Below are 23994 nucleotides of genomic sequence, written 5' to 3'. Positions count from 1 at the left end.
GATATGTTGATGACTAGGTTTGTTGTATCCCCTTCTTGCCTTTGTCCTTCTTGGTTGTTGTTATACTTCTGGTGATTGGTGTTCCTTTGTCTTTTGCTCCTCCGGGTTCGTCTTTTTCTGAGTGTTCTGGATCTAAAAAAGGTTCTGAAGTTTGATTTTTGGATATGTTTGATGCTGATGTTGAAGGTTCTACTTGATCCGTGGTGGTACTGTGTTGTCCTTGAGATTGTTCTGTTCTTTGTGTAGATGCTTGCCTTTGATATCTTGGTTTGTTGGGCATCTCACTGCCTGAAGAAGATGTGTCTGTATCATGGTGATACGGTTTGTTCTGTCTCCTGCGGGCGTATATTTCTGCCCAGCTGTAAACTTCTCCTAATTTATAATCGACCGTGTCGCGTCGAAATTTACGAATCTTCCGTTCATTAATTTCCTGTGAGTGCTTTGTTAGTTGTTCATTGATTTCTACGAGGACTTTGGTCCATTCATCACTTGACATGGAGTTTGTTAATTCATTAGTAACAACGACGATTTCTTTTGATAGTTCTTCAAGGATATAGGATAGTTCCTCTATGATTAACAGGATAAGGTCCAAAGAACATTTATTTAGTATGGCGTACCATCGATCTTTAAATTTTTGAGCATTTTTACATAAAGACGGTTTTAGTGGAAGTACCCGCCACAGGCAAGGGCCCAAAATGTAGTGCGGCGACATCAAAATTGCCTATCAGCAAACAACCTGGTTTTGCAAGGGGGGGGGGGTCACCTGGGTTTTTGGCCCCGTGCTCGGCGGCCATCTAGGGAAACCTGCCAAACCCACACATTTCTGAAAACTAGACACCCGGCGGCTTCCAGGGAGGTATGGCTTGCGTGGATCCCCTAAAGTTTCCTTACCCAGAATCCCCTGCAAACCACAATTTTAGCTGAAAAAAATTACTTTTTTCACACATTTTTGTGTGGAAAAGTTGTGGCATCACTGGGCTCACACAAATTTCCCACTACCCAGCGTTCCCCCAGGTATCCCGGTACAAATAGTGCCTAACTTGTGTGGGAGGTCCAAGTACCCGCGACAGGCAAGGGCCCAAAACGTAGTGAGGCAACATCAACATTGCCTATCAAAAAATGTTTTGGGTCCTTGCCTGGCTACTGCCCCCACCTGCTCCCCAGGGGAAGCAGAAAGGCTGTAATGGTGGTGGGGGTTGGGGGCATTGGCATGCCCATTTTGGGCAGCCCCCACCCCTGACAAATACTCCATGAGAAAAACCCTGATATCTAGTGGGCTTTCTACCACCCCCGGGGGGGCAGATTGGGGGCTACTGCCCCATCTACCCCCCAGGGGGGGCAGAAAGACTAATGATGCCAAAAGATTTATGGGGGGAGCAAAGACCCTTGCCCAAGCGGCCGCTCCCCCCTCCCTGGTGCCTAGTGTGTGGATCCCTGCTTAGGGATCGCACTCCTGTGGCGATCCCCAAGGAGGGATCCACTGGAGAGGGGTACCAATGGAAAGGGGATATTCTCCCCTTTCCAACGATGCCTCTCCTGTCTTTCCACGTGCTCAGGGGGCCGGAAGTTCAGAGCGATTCAGACGCGCAACGGCAAAAGTGAAAGCGAGGAATGCAGCAGTTTACAGAAAACAGTTCCCGGACGCGCGGCCACAACGTGAAGGAAGCCTTTGAAATAGGAAACCAAATAGATGGCACACAGCACGCCCCATGCTTGCTCCCGCAAGGCAAACACCACACATGCGCGAGGGCTCATTGGGAACAGTGCAGTGCATGTACGAGTTTCCCAAAAAGTCCTGAGCGATTCCAAGAGGTCACTACTAAGCAGAGCTTGCGCGCTGCGTTAGGCTCTACCTCAAAAAAGGCTTTGTCAATTTGGAATGCCTATACGTAGGTAGTACATGCCATCTGCAGTGCCCATCGCACAAAAGTAATCATATTGGTAATAAGTCTCCACACAGGATTTATCACTCAAAAATCACCTTTAAATATATTTTGAAAATTCAGCAATTTTTCTCCAAACATCATCTTATAAGTCCTGAAAATACACTTGTTTTCATCTTGGAATACAAAATGTTGCCACACGTATGTTAATTTACCCAAAACCAATTTATAAGGCTGGGATGCACACCGGAGAGTTTGACAGGTAGTTGGAGAGCGACCAGTAGCACAGGAGCTACTCGTTAGAGAAGCCGGTGTTAACTGAAAATACTCAAAATGCCCATGTTAGGTCTCATAGACCCAGAGTGAAAGCCCGCATGCTTGGATTCATCCATCTCACAGAACCAGTGGACACTACTCTGCTCTTCCACAGGCTGGTGCCTGATACTCTATGATAGAGAAGAATATAAGCTGTCGTCAAAATGCTGCTGAGACTGCTGCTTCAAACGTGACATGATCCACAGTCATCCGAAAGGGGAGACCTAAAAATCACTGTCCCATGACCTCAGGGTAGTCTAGGAGGGTGTTGGTAGCGTTTCCAGTCTTCAAGTTTCATGTAACATTGAATGAAGCATGTGGGAAATCAACGGAGCATAACATGACATTGCCTACCACACACTTCACAGATACACACTTAGATTAAAAACTAAAGATTGAATGTGGGTATGGAGGAAGGTCAAACTGAAAGATTTGCTGGCTTAAGAAATGTGGCCCTGTAAGAAAATATGTTCCACTCCCACCACAATTTTTTCTGATGATTTAGAAGAGTCAACATATTTAAAGAGTGACACAAATGGTTAGATAGTAATACACAGACGGATGCTAGTAGTCAATTTTGATTATGTAAATATTTCAAAATTATCAATAAAATATAACAGAGGGGAGTTGGCCTAACGGCTAGGGAGGTCGACCTGGAATCTGGGGAACCGGGTTCGAGTCTCGGCAATGACGCTGAACATCCTGTGATTTGGGGCAAATCACTTAATATCCCCGTGCCTAACAAAAATGAATGTGCCCTCATGTAACGCAACTGGTGCTATGTAAAGCGCTCTGATACCCGATACCGGGTCAAGTTCGCACTATATAAAACTCTGTTAAAAAATAAAAATAAAATAACAGTTGACTAGGATTCTTAATACCTATGCATTACAAGTTATCTGGTTGAATTTAAGACATTGCCTTTGAGCAGAGAGAAGGCAAGTGCCAAGCAATGGGATTTCAGCCACTAGCCAAGGAGAAGGGGATGCGTGGAGCGCGACCCCTTTTACAGTGGGCGCCTGTGCACTGTACTCGTGCATTGCACAATGTGACGCTGGATAGAAAAGGAGCAAAACCGGACTAGTAAAAACAAAGTGACACATTTAATAGGCACTGTCACTGTGCTGTGCTGTGGCCGAGATCTAGAGCACAGCATCGCAATTGCAGGGGTCACTTGGAGGAAAGGTTTTACCGCATAAACAAAAGACTGAACGTGCGAACAGCAACGCACCTCGACATTGCTGAACCTAGGACTCTAACATACTAAAGTGGTCTCCTTAGCTTGAGCACGTCCGTTGACAAGATGAGACAACAAAGGCCTTTGGCACAATGCATGTCTTCACCAAATGTAATGCAATGTACATTTAGCTTTTTATAGGCATAGCAAATGCACTGTATAGATCTTTACTAGCTCAAGGTACATTCCCGTTTTAGCATTTGGCTGCCAATCCATTTCTCTTTTCAAGCCGATGACGGCAAGGATGGCTTTCACACTCGATACTCCTTGAAGTGGGGAGAAGGCAGGTACCCTGAAAGAGCGGATACTGCTGCAACGAACTCAGTATGCTTTGGGTAGTAAGTGCTGTCACCTTTCATATGAAAACAAGCACTGTCAAAGCCAATAGAACAGCTGGAAATAACTCCGCATCATCTGGGCGGTAAGTGCAGGCACTTTTCGTTTCGAAACAAGGACTGCCAAAGGCAATATGGTTACCATAACGAACTCAGAATAATCTGGCCGCTAAGTGCTGGCACTTTACTTCTGAAAACAAGGACTGTCAAAGCCAATAGGTGTCAACAATCTTCAAAAGCCGAATGTGTGTTGATACTCATTGCAACTCACCTTGAAATGGAGCTACCGTTGGTAAAGGGAAACTGGGTGGTGCCTCAAATGACATGGCAACCACATTTTCACAAATTCATTACCATTAAGATCAGAGCAGTGCCACAGAACAGGTCTAACACTGCACAAATAACTATAACTGTCAGTGTGTTGAATAATATTCCCATGACTGTGAGGCCGAATATGCCAAATTGTGCAATAATTACAGACAGATTATGCCACATGCTGATGTGGAGTCAAGAGAAGGTATGCCCGAAATGAATGCAGAGAAGCGGCAACGCTTTGGCTCTAGGGAGCTGAAGACTTGCTTCTGAATAATCAGGTAGTTGGATGTAGCGACAGAAAATGTACTGAAGTGTTGCAGTGAAAAAGAGACACTTCCTAAACCCCCTTCATTCTCAAGGACACATCCCGAGACCCACCTCTCTGCTTGCCCAGCTCCAGTCAAGCTAATTTTAATTGTCAGCGACTCTTGAGAAAATCTTGAGCGAAGCAAACAGAATGCACAGTTTGGGGGTAATACTGGCCCAAGCACCCCTAGGTGCCGCTTCTCAAAGTGATGTCTGCCCTCGTTATGCAGCAAAATAAAAGAACACAAACCCTATAAAAAGTTTCAATGTTCGGAAGTAACCAAAGCTGAGCAGCAGCGATGCCCAACATGTGAACTGCACATATGTCCGTGAAGAATGGCTGCCAACACTCAGCAACCCTCCTGTAGAGTGTCTAAAGTGTGAAGCAACAGCAGGAAATATGCAACATGGCCCAAGCTTGGGGCACACACCTCTGGAAAGTCACAGTCGCCGTTTTATCTCTGCAAAGATGTATTGTAGAAAAGAGTGGAATAGTATGCCATTGGAGAGACACTTCAAAAAGGCATAGACTCTGGGCCAGATGTACTACCTTTTTTGGAGCTCACATATGGGAGATTGGCCCGTTGGCGACCGCAAAAAAGGGTAATGGCATGTACAAACGCTATTTTGCGAGTCACTGACTCACAAAACAGCGTTTGTGACTCTCGCTATTAGGAAGGGGCGTCCCTTCCCAATAGTGAAACTCACGGCCATGTACTATTGTTTTGCAACCGCATTTGCGGCGTCAAAACACTTGCAGTTTACCACCTACTTCAAGTAGGTGGTAAACCACTTGTAAACAGGAAGGGGTCCCCAGGTGATCCCTTCTCCTTTGTGAGTGTGTGAGAAAATATTTTTTAAGAGCAGGCAGTGGTCTCAGGGACCACTGCCTGCCCTTGAAAAACTGAAAAGTTTCATTTGTCTATTTTTTAATGCATCCCATTTTCCTTTGAGGAAAACGGGCTGCATTTGTTTTTCTCTCAACTGCTTTATTTAAAAAGCAGTCCCAGACATGGTGGTCTGCAGACCCCAGCAGGCCACCATCCCAGGAGTGCTAGCATTTCCCAATGTGGTCGTAAATTGCGCTTGCCTCATGAATACTGATGAGGCAGGCAATTTGCTACCCCATTGGGAATCGCTAACAGGGTCTGTGACACTGTTGTACATTCCATTTTGTGAGTCGCAAACTGCGAGTTGCAAAGCGACACAATTTGCGAGTCGCAAAATGTAAGGGTCGTACATTTGGTCCTTAGAAACGTCACTGGCAAGTGATTCCCCCACACACCCTCTTGGTGTCAGAGTGTGAATGAATATTTGGATCTCTGGTGTAATCTTCATAACATTTCAGAACTCTTTTTATGTCAAGTTCAGGAAGGCGTTTTTTGCCTAGTAAACTCATTAACAAGCATTGGCAAAGCTGTTAGGTCTGGATTTAAAGTGCAAATGTTTGTAAAACAGTTATTCTGTTTGCTGTTTACAGGCGTTGCAAGCACAAATGCTGCATACCACATTAAAGCCCATCCTACTGACTGCGCCAGTGCTGGTAAAAAAAGTAGCAAAAAGGGTATGCCTTCTATATAGAATGTAAATAAGAGAGAACGTACTGATGATGGCGTGTACTTTTCAGATGTAAAATAGTCCTTCATACATTCCAATGGAAGCACTCACTGAAAGGAGGAATGATACACTAAACAGACACTACCATGAGATGTGAGTGTAATACTCTTCGAGTTGGAGCCAAAGCCATCTCGAAGAATAATTTAAATTATTGCTAAAAGTGCCGTACTGTTAATCTACACCTAAAGCATCAAGTGCATGCACATCTTTGCTTTGGACAGTTATCTGAGAAATCTAAGGGACAAATTTATGACAGGGGTTGCGCTGCCTTTGCACCAAACAACGTGGGGCAAGCGTGCCACAAGTCCAAAATGAGATTTATGAAGCCACACAAGGCCATTTTGTGTGGCCCTGGGCGGGCTCCATAAATCTGGAGTCAAGTAAAGCAGAACAAACCGCTGCGCTGCCTTACTCTGCCCTGGGAAGCCATTCCATGGGCGTTGCATGGGTTTTTCCCATGGATTGTGACGCATTCCCAGATTTAAAAATTGGGGCAATGTTTGTTTCATATTTTCTGTGCATAATTGGCACAGTATAGGAGTGTATCTGCAACAGAACTACTGATAAAATGTGAACGCAAAGGGTTGTTGGCATGTCCATTTTCATACCAAAAATGATGGGGGATAAGGATATCAAAGTTCTGAGCTGGAATGTTAACGGGTGAGGGGACAACATTAAATGAAGTGTCGTACTCCAATATATTAAGAGACACGCTCCGGATGTGGTCTTACTACAGGAGACACACTTGGTTGGAAAGCTATGCAAAGCAATGCACAGGAGGAGGGGGGATATAAAATGATCGAACACGCGGGATTCACATCGGGGTCCAGGGGTGTGGGCATCATGACGAGAAACACATTCCCGCTGGCAGTGAGTTCCACATGGATGGATGATCGAGGCAGATATGTTAGTGTCACTGGTATGTGGGAGGGCCGTTTAATCACCTTCATGTCCGTCTATGTTCCCCCAGGCCTGCAAGGCACCACGTTTGCCGACTTGAATGTAGTCCTGCTCACAGTTCCAGAGGGGCTTCTGATACTGGGGGGCGACCTTAACGCAGTCGTCTCAGGCACTTTGGATAGGTTTCCTCCCCGGGAGGTGGGGCGGGCTGCCCGCTGGCTACCTGATTTCTTAGAAGCTATGGGCCTGGTAGATAGTTGGAGGCTCTACCGTCCAAATCAGATACAGCACACCTTTCACTCGGGGGGCCCACCATAGCCTCTCCAGGCTAGACTATTGCCTGGTACCAGCCGCACAAGCCACCTTCATAAGTGACATTAAAAATTTAGCCAGAGGTATTTCTGATCACTCACCACTCTGGATCCACCTACTTCTTGGCCGGGGAACAGCTGGGAGACTGGCCCCAATCAACCCCTGGTATCTGCGCAACCCTAAGATCCGTAAAGACCTACTTAAGACCATAGACGAACACTTCACCAATAATGTAGGATCAGTGACCTCCTCCCAGTCTCTGTGGGAGGCATTTAAGACTGTAATCCGGGGACAGGCCTTATCGTTAATAGCTGGCACTAAGAAGGACAAGCAAAAAGAAGCTCTTGAGCTTGAGACCGAAATTTATAGACTGGAGGGCGACCTGGAGTCGGGGGTGATGCCGGATAAGCTTCATTTACTAAGCCTAAAGCAGCACGACTATAAAACACTGGTCACGGATAGGGCTAAGGCCCTTAGCAGGGAGCAACAGGGTAGGCTTTATGATCTGGTAGATAAGGCCGGGAAACTCATCGCATGGGTGGACAGAAAGGAGTGGGCAAGCCGCCTTGTACCTGCGCTCAGAGCGAAGGGAGATGTCCCAATCACAGACCCGCAGGAAATTGTAGACAGGTTCGCCGAGCACTTTCAAGCAGTCTATACGACAATATCCCCCCACTCGGGAGGAAGATTCACAGGAACTGCTTCGGGATATCAAACTCCCTTGTCTTTCCCTTGAGGACTGGAAATATGTAGATCGTCCACTCACATCGGAGGAGATTGCCCAAGCAATTCGCTCACTAAACTCGGGGAAAGCACTAGGCCCAAACAGACTCCCCATCGAGCTCTACAAACTCAGGCCTGATAAACTTGCCCCCCACTTGAAAAAATGTATGAGGAATCTAGAGAAACAGGGATGTTGCCCCTAGAGCAGAGGGTAGCTACCATGGTCACTATCCACAAGGAGGGAAAGGTCAAAACGGATTGTGCCTCTTACAGGCCCATCTCTCTTTTGAACGCAGAACCTAAAATCTTGGCCAAGCTCCTAGCTAACCGTTTGGTAAAAGTGATCACCGACCTAATACATCCAGATCAATCTGGCTTTATGCCCCATAGGAACACAGCCCTCAATCTGCGTAGGGTACATGGGGTGATAGATAGAGCCCACACCCTTTGAGAATCAGCCGTAAATGTGTCATTGGACGAGACTATGGCTTTTGACACTATTGTATGGCCTTATTTGTGGGTAGTACTGGCTAAGTTTGGGTTTGGTCCAGAGTTCATCCAGTGGGTACGCCTACTGTACGTGGCACCTCTGGCACAAGTGGTGGTAAACAATAAGGTGTCAGCTTCATTCCAGCTTAGTCGCGGTATGAGTCAGGGATGCCCGTTGTCCCCCCTCCTTTTTTCCCTGGCCTTGGAACCCCTGGCTGCTTGGATTTGGTGGGATCCAATGATAAGAGCACTGAGGTGGTCCCCCGGATGGGAGGACCGCATATCTCTGTACACCGACGATATTTTGCTTTATATGGCCTGCCCCCAAAAGTCCCTTGTAGTTCTAGACATTCTAACAATCTTCAGAAGGTTTTCGGGGCTCTCTATTAATTGGGGGAAATCCCTGCTGTTCGTTCTGAGGGGGAGCCCTCCTACTCCTCCCAGAAACTGCCAAATATAAATTAATAAGAACGGATTTAAGTACTTCAGTCAAGTATACCCAGAATCTTCCTCCCCCTCTCCAGAAACTCAAAAGTGAAATTAACAATTGGAGAAAGCTCCCTATCTCACTTCTGGGTAGGGCTGCCCTCTTCAAAATGATGGCCCTGCCCAGATTTCTCTATGTCCTGCAAAACACATTAGATGTAGTTCCGGTGGCTTACTTCAGGGAAATTGAGGGCGTGCAAAGGGTTCTTTTATGGGACGGTAGACCTCGAATCGCATTAAACAAACTAACACTAAACTGGTACGATGGAGGCATCAGTCTCCCGGATATCAGGAAGTACAATTGGGCCTCCCAGCTTGCGGCTATCAACCAGGGCACGTTCGGTCGTGCAGACGATCCGGGCTATGCCATGGATAAGTGGCTCCTTCCGGGTGGGAACTATAACAGAGCTCTTTACTCCCGACCCAAGCGTTTTTTTGTTATCGGGCCCCACGAAACACAAGTTAATATTAGCCACCCCTCTTTGGGACTCAGAGAAGCTGGGAAATCTCAGGAAAACGAAGGGCTTCGACAGGTGGGATCTTATTGGACTTTCAGTTATTAAGGATATGTGGGGGAACGGAGGGGTCAAGACCTTCAAGGAGCTTCAAATTGAATTTGAATTGGAGGACTCGGAGTACTTCCATTATATGCAGGTTCGACACTCACTCCAGTCGTTACTACCCAAGGGGACTGATCCCCCGGAAGCTTCCCCGCTAGAAGACAGAGTTTTTGATGGTCATCACCCCGAAAAGACGATCTCACTAATATATAAAAAGTTAATTAACCACATGGCAGACCCTCTTCAAACACGGAGGGACAAATGGGTACATGACGGAATAGAATTGGATGATGAGTACTGGCAGTCGGCGGTATCCTCCCCCAGAGTGGTAACTATTCCAGCACGCTTAAGGCTAGTTCAACTAAAAATCCTTCACAGAATTTACATGGCGGGGTCTTGATTAGTGAGCATGGGGTGGGCTGGCAAGGGAGAATCTAAAAGGTGTTGTGGCCTCTCTGGCACGTACATGCACATTATCTGGGAGTGCACACATATCAGCTCTTATTGGCTTCAAATACATGAGATAATCAGCAAGGTGTTACGCATCACACTCCATCCAGAGGCAAGGAGATGCCTTCTAAATGTATGGGAGCCCACAGATTTAAACGCCTCACAGACACGGTGGGCCACTTTGGGGTTCATGTTAGCCAAAATAAATAAAGCTCAACTATGGGGGGCAGCGGATCCACCCACCTTGGAGGCCTGGGAAAGGAATCTCGATTGGTGTATGTTCAGAGAAAAAAACAGTATATCTGGCAAGGGGGTGCCCTAGGAAGTGGTCCTACGTATGGGGCTTGTGGAATAGCTATAGAGGCCAGATTTGTACCCCACCTCGCAGCATTGAACAGGATGACCCTATCTCCCCATAATGTTCCTCTCTATTGTAATGTATGTATATCCTTCCACCCATATGCATTGTGATGTATAATGTGCCCAATCCTCTGTACTGTATAATCTGCCGATGTTTGCTAATAAAAAGAGTTATAAAAAAATTTTTTAAAATTGGGGCGACATCTCACCAATTTTTGAATGTGTTCACACAAGCACGTGGTTTTGGGGCAGACCATGCTCCCGGGCTTGCAAGCGAAAGGATCAAAAGAGAATAAAACTTCATTATGAAAAGTGGATGAAACAGGTGTGCACTCTGTCACTTTCTTTTTGGAATATATTATTGTCTGCATTCCCAGATTTAACAGAATTGGTTAACCTGGTAATGCTCCAAAAAGATACGCCTTTCCAGGAGTGACGTATCAAGGGGAAATTTCCTAATTTCACCCTCTTTCTACAAGTGGTGCATTCTGCAGCACACATAGAAAGAGGAACATGCCTTGGGATCATTTTTGTGCATGAAGGTGTTTCTTCCTGCAAAAAAACAATCCTGCATGCAACGGTGCCACCCTTGCATGGTGCAAGGGTGCTTGCATTGGTGCTACGCTGCCAAAAGGGTAACAGCGCAGGGGAAAAGGCAGGAATGCACTGTATTGACTTAAATACAGTACGTTACTGCCCTTTCCCTGTCAAGTAGTGCAGCACGGCAAGGTGACTTGCTGCACTGACCTGCATGACAATTTCCTAAATCTACCCCCAAGTGTTCTTAGAAGCTGCAAATTCCAGAGGCAAGAGATAAGATCAGAGCTGTGCATTCAACAGGAGCTTAACTCATTGAGCACAGTTATGACTGGTACACTGACTACCTTCAACCTGTATGATGCCCAACATGGCTGTTACTGGTTTGAGGTTGCCTTTCTTCGCATTTAGAAGGGTCGTGGCCTGGTGGTACCGGTTGAACTGTTCTTACTGGCACAGGACCAAGTATGGTTTGAAAATGTTTGGTCACTCACAACAGTTAGCAACAAGCATTGGCAAAGACAGGTTTCACTTATGCGAGATCTATTGGTTTTTTAGGTCTCGCCTGACCCAGCGCATGCGCTGGTCTGGCGAGACTTATTGAGAGGGCTCCAAAAAGTGCTACTAGGCCAGCCTAGAGCTACAGTGCATGTGCGCGGGCGCGCGCGCCGCTTTTACCACAATTACTTCCACTTTCGCGGCCGCTTTGATGTTTGATCGCGATCGTGATCACTTTCGCGGCCGCACGGCCGCTTGGCATAGCCAATAGGTCTCGCTTTTGGGACCTTATAAATATTTAGTTATGCAACTGTTGCATGGCTAAACACTTATAAGGTCCCAAAGGCGAGACCTATTGGCTATGCCAATGCTTGTTTATTTAGCCATGTTGTACAGCAGCGTGGCTGATGTGTAGCATGCTGAAAGTAAAAAAAGAAAAAAAGCACTATAGTGCGGTCCATGTCAGCTGTGTCATAGCATTTTTTTTTTTTATTTCAACCATGGCACATGGCAGCCACACTGATATACAACATTGTTTAAAAGCACATTGACAAAGCCAAATAGTACAAGTATTTGGCTTTGTCAAGGTTGTTTTTGCCATGTTGTATAGGAGCACATCTGGGAGGGTGCAAGCAGGATTGGGCAAAAAACAACAATAGGTAAAAACTTCGAAAAAAGGGAAAGAAACAACAACAGAGCAACCACGACAGGGCAATAACAATGGGCAACAACAATTCAAAGCAGGATGCCTGAAGACATATGCACTCTTATGGAGTGCTGCAATTTAATAAAATAATGAGTACCTGAGAGAAAGTGCAAACAGCAGAAGGACTATGGGCTCTGACTGAAACCAGAACTTCGGCCACGCTTCGGGGAAGGAAGAAACAAATGAAGAGGAACTGAAGCCGGGACACACACTGACCAAACAGGGGCTAGCATAAGAGTGACAATGAAGCCAACCAATGGGAAGCAATGGATGGGTCTAAGCGCCTTTCAGCTAACAGGTCTTGTGAGCAACAGAGCATGCGCTTTTTCGGGCATGGAATGGAATGAAGCCTAAAGTAAACACCATTGGCTCATCACATGTTTGTTTGAACAAATGAGCAAATGCAGTGATGGCATTGTGGTCGCAGCTTCTAGAACTTAAAACCAAAAACTACTGGGATTTTCGTGAATCTACATTCATGGTTCCACAGATCAAAGTCTATATCAGTCAGCGGCAACAAGAACAGAAGAATAAGGGCCTCTGAAGATGTACAGAAATCCAGAAGCACATGGCATAACATGAAATTTAGCAACATTCCCCAAAATGGTCCACACGTTGGAGCCACACACTTCTTTCAAAAGCAAATGACATTGCACACAAAAGAAACGACGATCAGCATATCATTGACAACCGGATTAAAGTACATAAATCTACAGATAACACCTTTTAAAAGAACAAAAACTAAGTAGCAGTTGCTTGGTTAGCCAAATATGTGTCTGTCAAAAGTGCATTCTCACTTGGAAGTGTCCTACCCGCTCTATATCTAGTTTGCCTTCATAACACACGAAGCACTGGTTTAAAACACTGGCATTTGAGCTTACCTTTGTGGACGGTGCTGTTTTAGCTGGTTCTGTTTTACTAAAAAGCCCCCCCTGCAAAAAAGAGAAAAGGTACAGATTAGAACCAGACACATAAGCTGAAATAGGGCCGGACTGGCCACAGTGGGCGTCGGTCTTTTCCCCGGGAGGCTGGAAGGGTGGGGGCGGTTTTGCAGCGGTGTGGGCCGGTTTTGTTACAGGTGGCCAGTTTCGCAGCGGTGCTGCAATATCAGCCCTCAGTAACAAGAGCAGCAGTGCTTCACAGTTGCATCCCCTTCATCCCACTGGGGGCTGGTCCGATGCAATTGCCAGGGCTGCTTTGAGTTCCCAGTCCGGCCCGAGCCAGGCTCTTGCTAAAGCACAAAAGAAAAACAGATGCAGCAATTCATAATTCGGCCCACAACCTGAAGCTGTGCTACAGAGACTTTCAGTTTGAAACACCACAGATAATTCGTGGAAAGCCAGTGTCCTATCTACTTGCAGTCGCGCTTGATCAGCCATAAAAAGACACTCCCACTAAGTCTGTTTGTAGTTTCCTTAAAATTTGTTTGTCAAATGAGCACCCTTGTACGTCAGTTTGTCGGCGGTGTTGTTGACAAATCGCAGGATTTCATTTTAGGCATGGACATGTTTAACTCTTTTCAGATAATGTAAAAATTCTAAATAAACTAAATCTTCATGCCACAAGTTTAGCATTGAAACTAAGGCGCAGGAAGCGTTTTGCTACAATGTACTAAAGAAAGCTAGTTGATCATTTACACTTCATATCATATTTAAAGCAAAAAAGGCACATACCAATGCTTCAGAAAAAAAGATACGATGTATGTGACATAAAAATATAAAAACGAGTGCAACAAGCTAAAATACAAAAAATACCTAGCATGAAGCACCGCTATCTCGCTGTGGCAAAGTATAAGAGACTTGGATATAAGAATCATTTTAAGGAGCTGCAAAAGTCCACTGACCATCGATACCTGGATGACTGCTCAGCGCCAGCACCCTCCAGTCTCTGACCGAACCACACGCAGCTCCACCAAGTAACTACGCGTGGGCTGGTGTAGTATGCTGCAGCTTGTGAATGTTATGATGCCCACAGCAACCAAGCTATCTCTGGTTCTTTCATTAATGGGTGAGAGAATCACCAGAAGGGTTAAGGTTCAGTGCTGAGTCAGGCCCACAATCTCTTGAATATGAGCCAACGCCTTCTACCAAAGATATATGTGAACAGTATTAGATCAGAGGTGAGAAAGTGCCACCTTGATGGCCACAGAGGAATTAGACCTCCTCAGTCTAAACATTGGCTATTTCAAGACTCTCCACAGAGGCTAATGCAATAAAAAACACAATCAGAGCGAGTGCGGCTGGAGGGAGCGGCTTCATGTGGTGTTTGAACTTTGGTGCCACTCTTCTTTTCATTTTTGACTGAAACTCCGTTCTAAACGGTTCCTTTTTAGGTCTCGCCTGACCCAGCGCATGCGCTGGTCTGGGGAGACTTTTTGTGAGTGCTCAAAAAAGTGCTACCACTGTAGCCTAGAGCTACAGTGCATGTGCGCGGGCGCCTCACTTTCACGGCCGCACGGGCGCTTTGATGTTTGATCGCGATCACTTTTACTTTCGTGGCCGCACAGGCACTTTGATGTTTGATCGTGATCACTTTCACTTTGATGTTTTCCGTGAGCCAGTTTTTTTTTCTCCTGTTTATTACTTCTATGTAGTAATGGTGGCACCCGTGCGCCGCCATTACTACAGAGCAGTAATAAACAGAAACAAGCATTGGCATAGCCAATAGGTCTCGCTTTTGGGACCTTATAAGTATTTAGTTATGCAACTGTTGCATGGCTAAACACTTATAAGGTCCCAAAAGCGAGACCTATTGGCTATGCCAATGCTTGTTAATTCTGCCATTATGTACAGGTTTACAATGAATTATTATTACGATGAGAAACATCTTTTCCAATATATTAACTATGAGCTTTTGGCTGATACAACTATTTCAACAGAGTTGTGATATTAGATCTTCATACTATCACTTACAGTAATGATTAGCAAAAGCACCCCAATTTAAAAATAATATAATAATTCCTTTTCCAAATGCAATTTTTTGTTTCCACTCCTTCCTAAAAGCAAGCACATTGCTGTGTGTTCTTGGGAGAGCGAGAATTTTCAGATGCACACGTCCAACTGTTTGGACGTTAGAGACTAGCCTTGGTCATGTGCAGTGCTTGAAATGGAAAAAATAAGATAAGTACAGGTACTCATTAAATTGAGTTAGGGGCGGGGCTAGTGGGCGGGGTTAGAGGTGGGGCGAGACATGATGATAGAAAACACTTCTACTGAGTATTCATTTTGCCCTTGCATTGCCATTGACAGTGGTCTCAAACTATCCATATGCGCGGATTAACAGGCACATATGCTAATAAAGGGTGGCGTCAAGTACTTCTTGGAACAATGCATGGAGCTTCTAAACCCTGAAGGCAGACAAGCCATCAACAGTACTATTAGCACTTTCAGGCTAAGCATCTGTGCACCAGGAGGAGAGAGACTGGCATAGCATCATTAATAACAAGCATTAGACGCATTTCATTTCAAATACCTCCTGGGTGTCCTGATTCTCATCCTCTCTGATTTAGTTTCTCTCTCACACACAAATACACACAACCAAGCAAACGCACACAAACAAGCAGACAAATACTCTGTCAATCTTCACATCTCTAATCTCAATAATCCCTCCTCCACTCACTTCTCTCCCATTTGTATCAATTTCTCTCGATGCCCCACTCTCTTTACCCCAAAGGTATCCTATAATCCTCTACTATCACTATTTCTATTTCTAATCTGCCATCTCTGTCTGTGCTTAACCCTTCTGTCTCTATTTTCCCCCTTTAAACTCTCCTCCGCTCAATCTATCTCTGCCCCCTCACTCTTCACCTTCTTTCACCCCATTCTCCTTCCTCTTCCCTCAGCAGAAGGCCACACAGCTAGAGAGCTTGCAGTGGCAGACAGTGAGCACTGCAGGGTCATAAGCATGCACAGAGTCCAGCAGGTTTGCGGTCAGGGGAAGAACAATACTGGCCGCTGATGGGCAGGTCAGTAGACCTCCTCCCACCTCACCTGGGTTGCAGGCAGGTTGCAGAGGCCATCTCCACCACCTTATCCCAGCCAATGTCCCAGCAGGTGGAGGGGGGTGGGGGTGAATTTGCAGGAGCAAGTGAGTCAGGCCTCAGCGGGAGGCCAAGCGGTTAAAATGGCATGGTCACTTATGCAGGCTCTCTTCCCTCCCACCCATGCAGGCTGCACACAACACTGTGCCCCTGGCAGCCCATGTCCAATACGCTAACAAGACGACCCAGCATGGAGGCCCGGCAGGGGGCGGTTGAGGACAATGAGAGCTTCCATCTAGGAGCAGAGGCCTACTTGCCCCCGCGGCAGGCCTCCAGCAGGCCGTTCAGCTGAATGATACAGACAAATGCCAAAACGGCCAACATGCTGCCAAATAAACGTGCCACAGCTGGTCCTCAGGCATCGGCCCAGTGCCCACCCTATGAATACATGTACCGGTACTCTACTTGGAACTGGAGAAGCGCTGGTACTCAGCTTTGTTTGAAGTGCCGGTACTCAGCACCTGTGAGTACCGGCCCATTTAAAGCACTGATCATGTGTGCACAAAGTGTCCCAAGGAAATTCATCTCAACTGACGTAAACAAGTATCACCTCCCACTTAACAACCCCCAACATTAAAATACGTGCCAGGCCTAGCCTCAGAGACAGAGGACTATGGTGTTTCCATGCACAAGAATAAGGTTCCAGGATATGTTCCTACCTATACCACCACTAGTGCAGTATTTCTCCATGTGGCTCAACATTTCTATGAGGACAACAATGAGGTAATCTGAGATTAGAAAAAAATGGCAAAGGCTCACACACCATGCATGTCAACAAAGTGAGACACTTCCCCTGTGCCAAAGATGTGTAGAGGATTGTTTAACAATCAAAGGAAACAAATACAACCTGCATTAAAGGTAAAAGGAAGAACCAGGAAAAAAGAGGAGGAGAGATTGGACACTATATAAGTAGAAATTACATTTTCAGTAATGATCTGATTTTTACATTTAAAAGGAGAGAACAGGGCAATGAAAAACACATTGACAGAGAACAACCTTGTTTCCTGCATATGTTGAGTAACACTTTGTTAATCCACAGTTATATAAACATCTACCAATCCTGAATACCTGTCAATCAATTTTAGATACAGAATAAGAAGGTGTCCTAAACCAGGTAGGATCTTTTCACCATTGCCCCAGTTTTTTATGTTTTAACACAATGATACAAAAAAGGTTCCAAAATAGGCAACATGCAAGAGGGTGAGCTGATGGTTAAGAAAAGTTTGTGATCCCAATTGGAGGCAGGGGTCATGGATGCAAGGGTTCATCTTAATCTTCATCCTGTTAACCCCACTATGCCGAGTAGAGATCAACTACTGATTAATCAGGGGCAAAGATGTGAAGAGATTGCACCTAAAGGTAGGACAGGCCATTACAGCCATGTAAGGAAGCACAAGCCATACAGGGGGAAAATCAAAGGAAACATAAGGATCATTAGAGTGGTTTCAGAAACAGCAGGGCTAGGCCATCATTTTGAGCAACATTTTGTGCAAGATAATCCTAGAATTTGCTTGGATACGCATGCTGCAACAATCTGATATGCGAAAACACAGCCAATCAGAAAGTAATAACACCTCAACACTTCTATTGTCCTGAGCAGAGTAGTCACAGCCCTAGTCCTTTTATGACTTGACAGTAAAACATTTTAGCCACCTTGTTAGACCTGACATCCTTGGCGTGGGTTTTTCCCCTATCTTTTGCCTCTGCTACATGGATTTTTGATGCTGTGTTGGATTTCGTTTTGCTGGTTTAGATGCTTTGGACACTCTGCCACTGCTAATCAGTGCCAGAGTGTAAGTGCTCCCTGTGTAAAATATCGTATTGATTGGATATACCTGATTGGCATATCTGTATCACCAGGAAGTCCCTAGTAAAGTGCACTGTGTGTGCCAGGACTGGTGATGATAGATGCTACTAGTGGGTCTGCAGCGCTGATTGCGCCACCCACATGTGTAGCCCTAAAACAGTGTCTCAGGCCTGCCGCCGCAGGCCTGCCCGCAGTCCCCGGACTGCCATGTCCTCCTGGCCAGTGTCCACACTGACCGGGCCTAACCCTTCCCTTTTCGTACACGTCAGTCATCCCTATGGAAGGCCCAAGGTACCCCCCTGGGCAGGGTGCAGTGTATGTAGAAGGTAGAGCATGTACTAGTGCAGGTAACATGTTCTGGTAGTGAACACCAGCCATTTTGTGTGTTCACTACTGCAAGGTTATCTTGTTCCATAGGCTAACATGAGGGAGGCGGGTGCCGATGGCTATCCGCCTATCTTCTCATACGAACAAGATAAGACATGAGTGTTTGATATCCCTGAGCTCAGCATTTAATAACACATCTTTTAGGAGAGATTGTTTTTAAATCCTGAGTTGGAGAACAGTACTTTTTAGAGAGTAGCTGTTCTCTTGTCTGACCCTTCTGTGTGCCTGGGCGCGCTTGTGGATTGACTGTCTGGTTTGAGAGTGACAGGGGCTGGGGATCCCCCGGGAGGTTGGCTGAGTCAGCCCTCTGCTGAATGGCGACATTTGCACGGAGAGTGGAGGGAGGGGATAGCACCTGGGATTGAATAGGGCTGTGCCTGCCTACTACTCTGCTGGCTCCACCTCCTGCTGGGCGGCTGACGACCTTGCCCCTCGCTCTGAAAAGAATGTAGAAGCCAGGAAAACAAAGTGCTCCAGCAACACCCAGAACTGGATCAGACCGGGCTCAGGACCCACTTGCACAAAGACTTCAAAGACTTCTAGGGGTAGAAGTACCAGACCCCTGACAACAGATTTTTAGATTCGACCACCGAGAGGAACCTCTGCTGAAAGACGGACCGCTGAAGAACTAAAGGAAGATTGCCGTGCTGTGTGCTCTAAAGGCTGACCTGTTCTGGCGTACAACTGAAGCTAAGGAGAAGAAGGGGTCCTGCTGTGTGCTGACCCTATCCACTTGACCAAACAAGACTTTGCTGTGTGCTGTGTCTTCAACTGAATCTCCAAGGGCCTGAGAAGAGCTGGCCTCCTGTTTCGCAACCCAGGGATAGAAAGGTTGCCAAGAACTCAAGACTCTGCTGTGTCCCACCTGCGCTGCTGTGTGCTGCAGGGACCGTGGACTGTTCTACCAAGCTTCTCAACATCTGCCTGTGAGGTGGGCTGGCTGCTCTCTGTCTTGCTGGAGAGTACCGCACCGAGCCGGGCCCGACACCGGTTGCCGCATCAAGAAGATCGACGTGCTCATCGGCACGCGCCTTGCCGCGACCCGGAGGCCTGAAGCAGATCGAGAGTCGTATTTCCCTGCTCTACGAAGCCGCGCTATGAGTGGCTGACTCTAGTGACGTCGACATCGTCACTGGGGGCTCGTCGAGGGAGTTGTGGAATCCTTGCACCGAACAGCCCGAGGAGCGCTTGTACAACGAGCGCAGCGACACTGCCGGAGCAATGCAGCTGCCTAAAACATCGAGAGCCTACAAAGTGATTCATTCTCAGTGAGTATCGAATCACTCCAGAGACTAGAGACTATCATCTTACGATCCCGACCAACCAAGAAAGCGAATATTGTGTAAACCTGTGATGCTTGATTTCAACTGCGGAAACTAGATAAAGATATATTATTTTTGATATAACTCACCTGTGTGGTCTAAGTTTGTGGTGTGCGGAGGGGGGGATCATTGTGGTGTCTACGTGCAAATACCTTACACATTGCCTTGGGGATAAGCCTGTCTGCTCGAGCCAAGCTACCTAGAGGGTGAGCAGGGGTTATCTACCGTGTGTGTCCCTGTACCCTGACTAGAAGCAAGGGTCCCTATTTGGTCTAAGGTGTATACCTCTGCCAACTAGAGACCCCCAGATCTAACATTGGTGGTCAGCGGTGCGGATTAGAACCAGTATTTGCACTTGACCTGCAGTGATTCTTCGTACATCACTAATCTAGTAAGCAGTTGCATTGCACGAAGTTTTTGCGAAGACTATTCTTGGAGGATCGACGAAGCATCATGTCTCTGAATGGAGTAGGTGAGGAGTCGGAATTGCAATTCGAAGTGAAAAAGTTGCTCGAATATAAGAAGGAGCAACTCAAGCAATTCTGCAAGCAGCTTGGATGCCCAGCGAAGGGCGGCGCCAACAAGACGGAGCTACAGAAAGCTCTAAGGGCCTGGTGGGAGGCCAAGAATGGCACAACCGAGAAAACTACTGAAGGGGATGGCACACCGGAGCACGGATTTGGATCCGATGATCTGCCAGTTAATAGGCCAGCGTCTAGGACTGGCAGCGCCCATTCCAGTAAGAGCCTCTCTCCAGAGGAGCTGGAGGAAAACCAGAGGGTTAGAGCCCATGAGATTGAACTTTTTAAGCTCAAAGCTCAAGCAGAAGAAAGGAAACTGCGCCTAGACAGTGAGAAAGAGGCGGAGGAGAGGAGGAATGCTCTCGCTTTGGAAGAGAAGAAACTCCAGTTGGCTCATGAGTTGAGCATGAGGGAGCTGGACATTAAAGCCAAACAAGTGGCGTCCAGTCCGAATGGTGGCAGCGCACAACCAGTACAGGCGGGTAAAGTATACATACCGAAAGATTTGGTGCAGAATTATCAGAGGGGTGAGGATATCTATGCATGGTTTAGATCCTATGAGCTTGCCTTAAAGATGAATGAAGTGCCTGAGAAGAGTTGGGGAGCGGGTTTGTGGAAGCATTTTGAGGCCTCTGGGAGGGATGTCTTAGCACCCTTAGAAGCAGCAGGGACCTTAACCTACCCCACGATGAAGGAGGCCTTATGCCTCAGGTATGGGCTTACACCAGAACAGTACCGCCAGAAGTTTAGGAACTTCAAGAAACTTGATTCGAGTACGTGGGTGGAGTGTGTGAGTATGTACACGCGTGCACTGGAAGGTTGGATAAAGGGCAGCAAAGTTACTGATTATGTGGGGTTGTGTCACTTGATAAGTTGGGAGCACTTGAGTAGTCTATGTGTTCCAGAGCTGCGCCAGCATCTTTTAGACAGCAAGTTAACTGATCCCAGTGAGCTTGCTAAAGAGGCAGACCGCTGGACTAGCACCAGGGTCAACAAAGGGGTGGTAAGTATGCCAGCCAAGGGTGGACAGGGTCCCCAGCAGAAAGGTGGGGAGGACAAGGGTAACAGTAAGGAGTTCTCTAAAGGGCCCCAAAACAGTTCCCAGGAGAAGGAGTCCCAAGCCCCCAAGCCGAAGAGGTCTTGGCCCCCTAAGGGCAACAGACCACCGCCTACTTGCTATGCTTGTAGGGAAGTGGGGCACATCGCCCCTAAATGTCCCAAGAAACCCCCAGCACCAGCTGCTGCTCCAGTCCCAGGGTTAGCTAGTGTAGTTTTGGGAGGGGATTTGATTTCCAGTGGGGAAGAGGGATTAGCAATGATGACCCTTGTCTCGTTAGGAGACCAAGAGATGGTCCAGGATACCTTGATACCCGCTAACACTAAGAAATACGGGCAAAAGGTGACCATCAATGGGAGGGAGATAGAGGCTCTGAGAGACACCGGGGCTAGTGTGACATCTGTCAGGTGTCAGTGGGTGTCTGAAGAGCAAGTCATTCCCAATGTGCTCCGCCCAGTAGTGGCAGCTGACACTTCAGTTCGCCTCTGCAAGATGGCGCGTGTTCCCTTTACATGGGGGGGGGGGGGGGGGGAGTCTCTGGTACCTTGGAAGTCTGTGTCAGTGATGCCTTGCCGGTAGATTGTCTGTTGGGTAATGACCTGGAGAGTTCTCCATGGAAGGACGTAGAGCACAGAACTCACTTGGAGATGTTAGGACTGCCAGCGTGGATCTGTGTATCCACACGTGCCATGACAGCCAGTAAGGGTGGATTAGTAGAACTGGAGCCTGGAACGATGGCCCAGGAACCTGCCAGGAGAGGAAGGGGCAGAGGGCGCGGGAAACCGGCCCCCGCTGTTCCCACGGTCCAGGAGGAAGCAGAACCTGAGGGGGATGCCCTGGAACCTACAGGGGAGCAGGTGGCCGAACTGGGGGAGTTGCCTGAGCTGACCCATTGGCAGCAAGAGGGTGGCCCCTCCAGGGAGGAATTCTGCCAGGCTCAGAAGGAGTGCCCTTCTCTTGTCGGTGTGCGGCAGCAGGCTGCAGACCAGGCAGCAGGCCTAGGGTCCAAGGAACATTTGATTTACTGGGAGGATGACTTACTGTATAGTGAGCCTAAGTTCACTGAGCCCGGTGCAGCCCGTGTGCTGGTGGTACCCGAGCGCTTCAGGAACTTCTTACTGGGTCTGGCTCACGACGTGCCTCTCGCAGGACATCTGGGGCAAGACAAGACCTATCGCAGGCTTGTCACCCACTTCTACTGGCCCCAGATGAAGAAGCACGTCGGTACCTTTTGTAAGTCTTGCCAAACCTGTCAAGCCAGTGGTAAGAGCGGAGGGAAGTGCGTGGCGCCCCTCCAGCCGTTTCCTGTAGTGAGCACCCCTTTCGAGCGGGTGGGCATTGATATCGTAGGGCCCCTGGATCCCAAGACCACCTTAGGCAACAGGTTTATCCTGGTCTTGGTGGATCACGCCACTCGGTACCCGGAAGCAGTCCCTCTCAGGACAATCACAGCACCCGTGGTGGGCCGTGCACTGATGGGGATCTTTTCCCCCGTGGGGTTCCCCCGAGAGGTGGTCTCCGACCGGGGTACCAACTTCATCTCTAGGTATATGAAGTCTCTGTGGGAGGAGTGTGGAGTAACTTATAAGTTCACCACTCCTTACCACCCTCAAGGAAATGGGTTGGTTGAAAGGTTCAACCGCACCCTGAAAGGTATGATTATGGGCCTAGCGGAGCCCATGAGACGGAAGTGGGACGTCTTGTTACCATGCCTGTTGTTTGCCTACAGGGAGGTGCCTCAGAAGTCCTTAGGGTTCAGCCCCTTTGAACTGCTGTATGGCCACCCTGTTAGAGGACCTCTCACACTGGTGAAGGAGGGGTGGGAGAAATCCCGTGGGAAAACCCCCCAGGATGTGTTCAGCTATGTGCTGGCCATCCGCAACCAAACGCAGCGCTTCAGGAAGCTCGCTCAGGAGAACCTAGAAGCCAGCCAGGAGGAGATGAAAAGATGGTACGACCAGAATACCACTCTGGTAGAATTTCATCCCGGGCAGAAAGTGTGGGTGATGGCGCCGGTGGAGCCTTGTGCGCTCCGTGACAAGTGGACCGGGCCATATGAGGTGGTAGAGCGCAAGAGTGAGGTGACCTACCTGATCAACATGAAGACTCCTAGGCAGCCCCTTAGAGTCTTGCATGTGAACCGCCTCAAACCCCACTTCGAGAGGTCTGAAGTGACGATGCTCATGGCTACAGACGACGGCGGGGAGGAGGATAGTGATCCTCTCCCTGACCTCCTGGCAACCAAGGAGCAAGACGGGTCAATGGATGGTGTGGTCCTCTCGCCCACCCTGACCCCAGAGCAGCAGAGAGACTGTCGCCAGGTGTTGGGTCAGTTTGCCTCCCTGTTCTCCCTGACACCAGGTGTCACCAATTGGTGCGTCCATGATGTGGACACTGGAGATAGCCTGCCTGTGAAACAGAAGTTTAACAGAGTAGCTGACAAGGTCAGGGCCAGCATCAAGGAAGAAGTTTCCAAGATGTTGGCGTTAGGGGTAATTGAGCCCTCTAGCAGTCCCTGGGCTAGCCCAGTGGTCCTCGTTCCCAAGAAATCTGCTACACCCGGTGGCCCGTCAGAACTTCGGTTTTGCGTGGACTACCGCGGGCTCAATGCGGTCACCAAGACTGACGTGCACCCCATCCCCAGAGCTGATGAGCTCGTGGATCGGTTAGGAGCTGCCCGGTACCTCAGCACCTTCGATTTGACTTCAGGGTACTGGCAGATTGCCTTAACTGACGGGGCAAAGGAGAGGTCGGCATTTTCAACGCCAGAGGGGCACTTCCAGTTTCGAGTCATGCCCTTTGGATTGAAAAATGCCCCTGCCACCTTCCAGA

At 47.7% G+C, this 23994-nt stretch overlaps 1 protein-coding gene across 23 annotated transcripts in view; it reads right to left on the bottom strand.

Moving 5' to 3' along the window:
• Positions 1–23994, bottom strand: part of CAST (calpastatin) — a 564844-nt gene that overhangs the window by 289191 nt on the left and 251659 nt on the right. For all 23 annotated transcript variants that reach the window (XM_085632507.1, XM_085632509.1, XM_085632510.1 and 20 more), the window contains one exon: positions 12911–12961. In XM_085632507.1, the coding sequence (XP_085488633.1) occupies positions 12911–12961 (51 nt within the window). The remainder of the gene's footprint in view (positions 1–12910; positions 12962–23994) is intronic.

This window comes from Triturus cristatus, chromosome 2_1 (assembly GCF_964204655.1).
Source record: "Triturus cristatus chromosome 2_1, aTriCri1.1, whole genome shotgun sequence".
NCBI classification, from domain to species: domain Eukaryota; kingdom Metazoa; phylum Chordata; class Amphibia; order Caudata; family Salamandridae; genus Triturus; species Triturus cristatus.
Note: the sequence above shows the minus strand (reverse complement) of the source record. Positions and strands in the feature narration are given on the sequence as shown.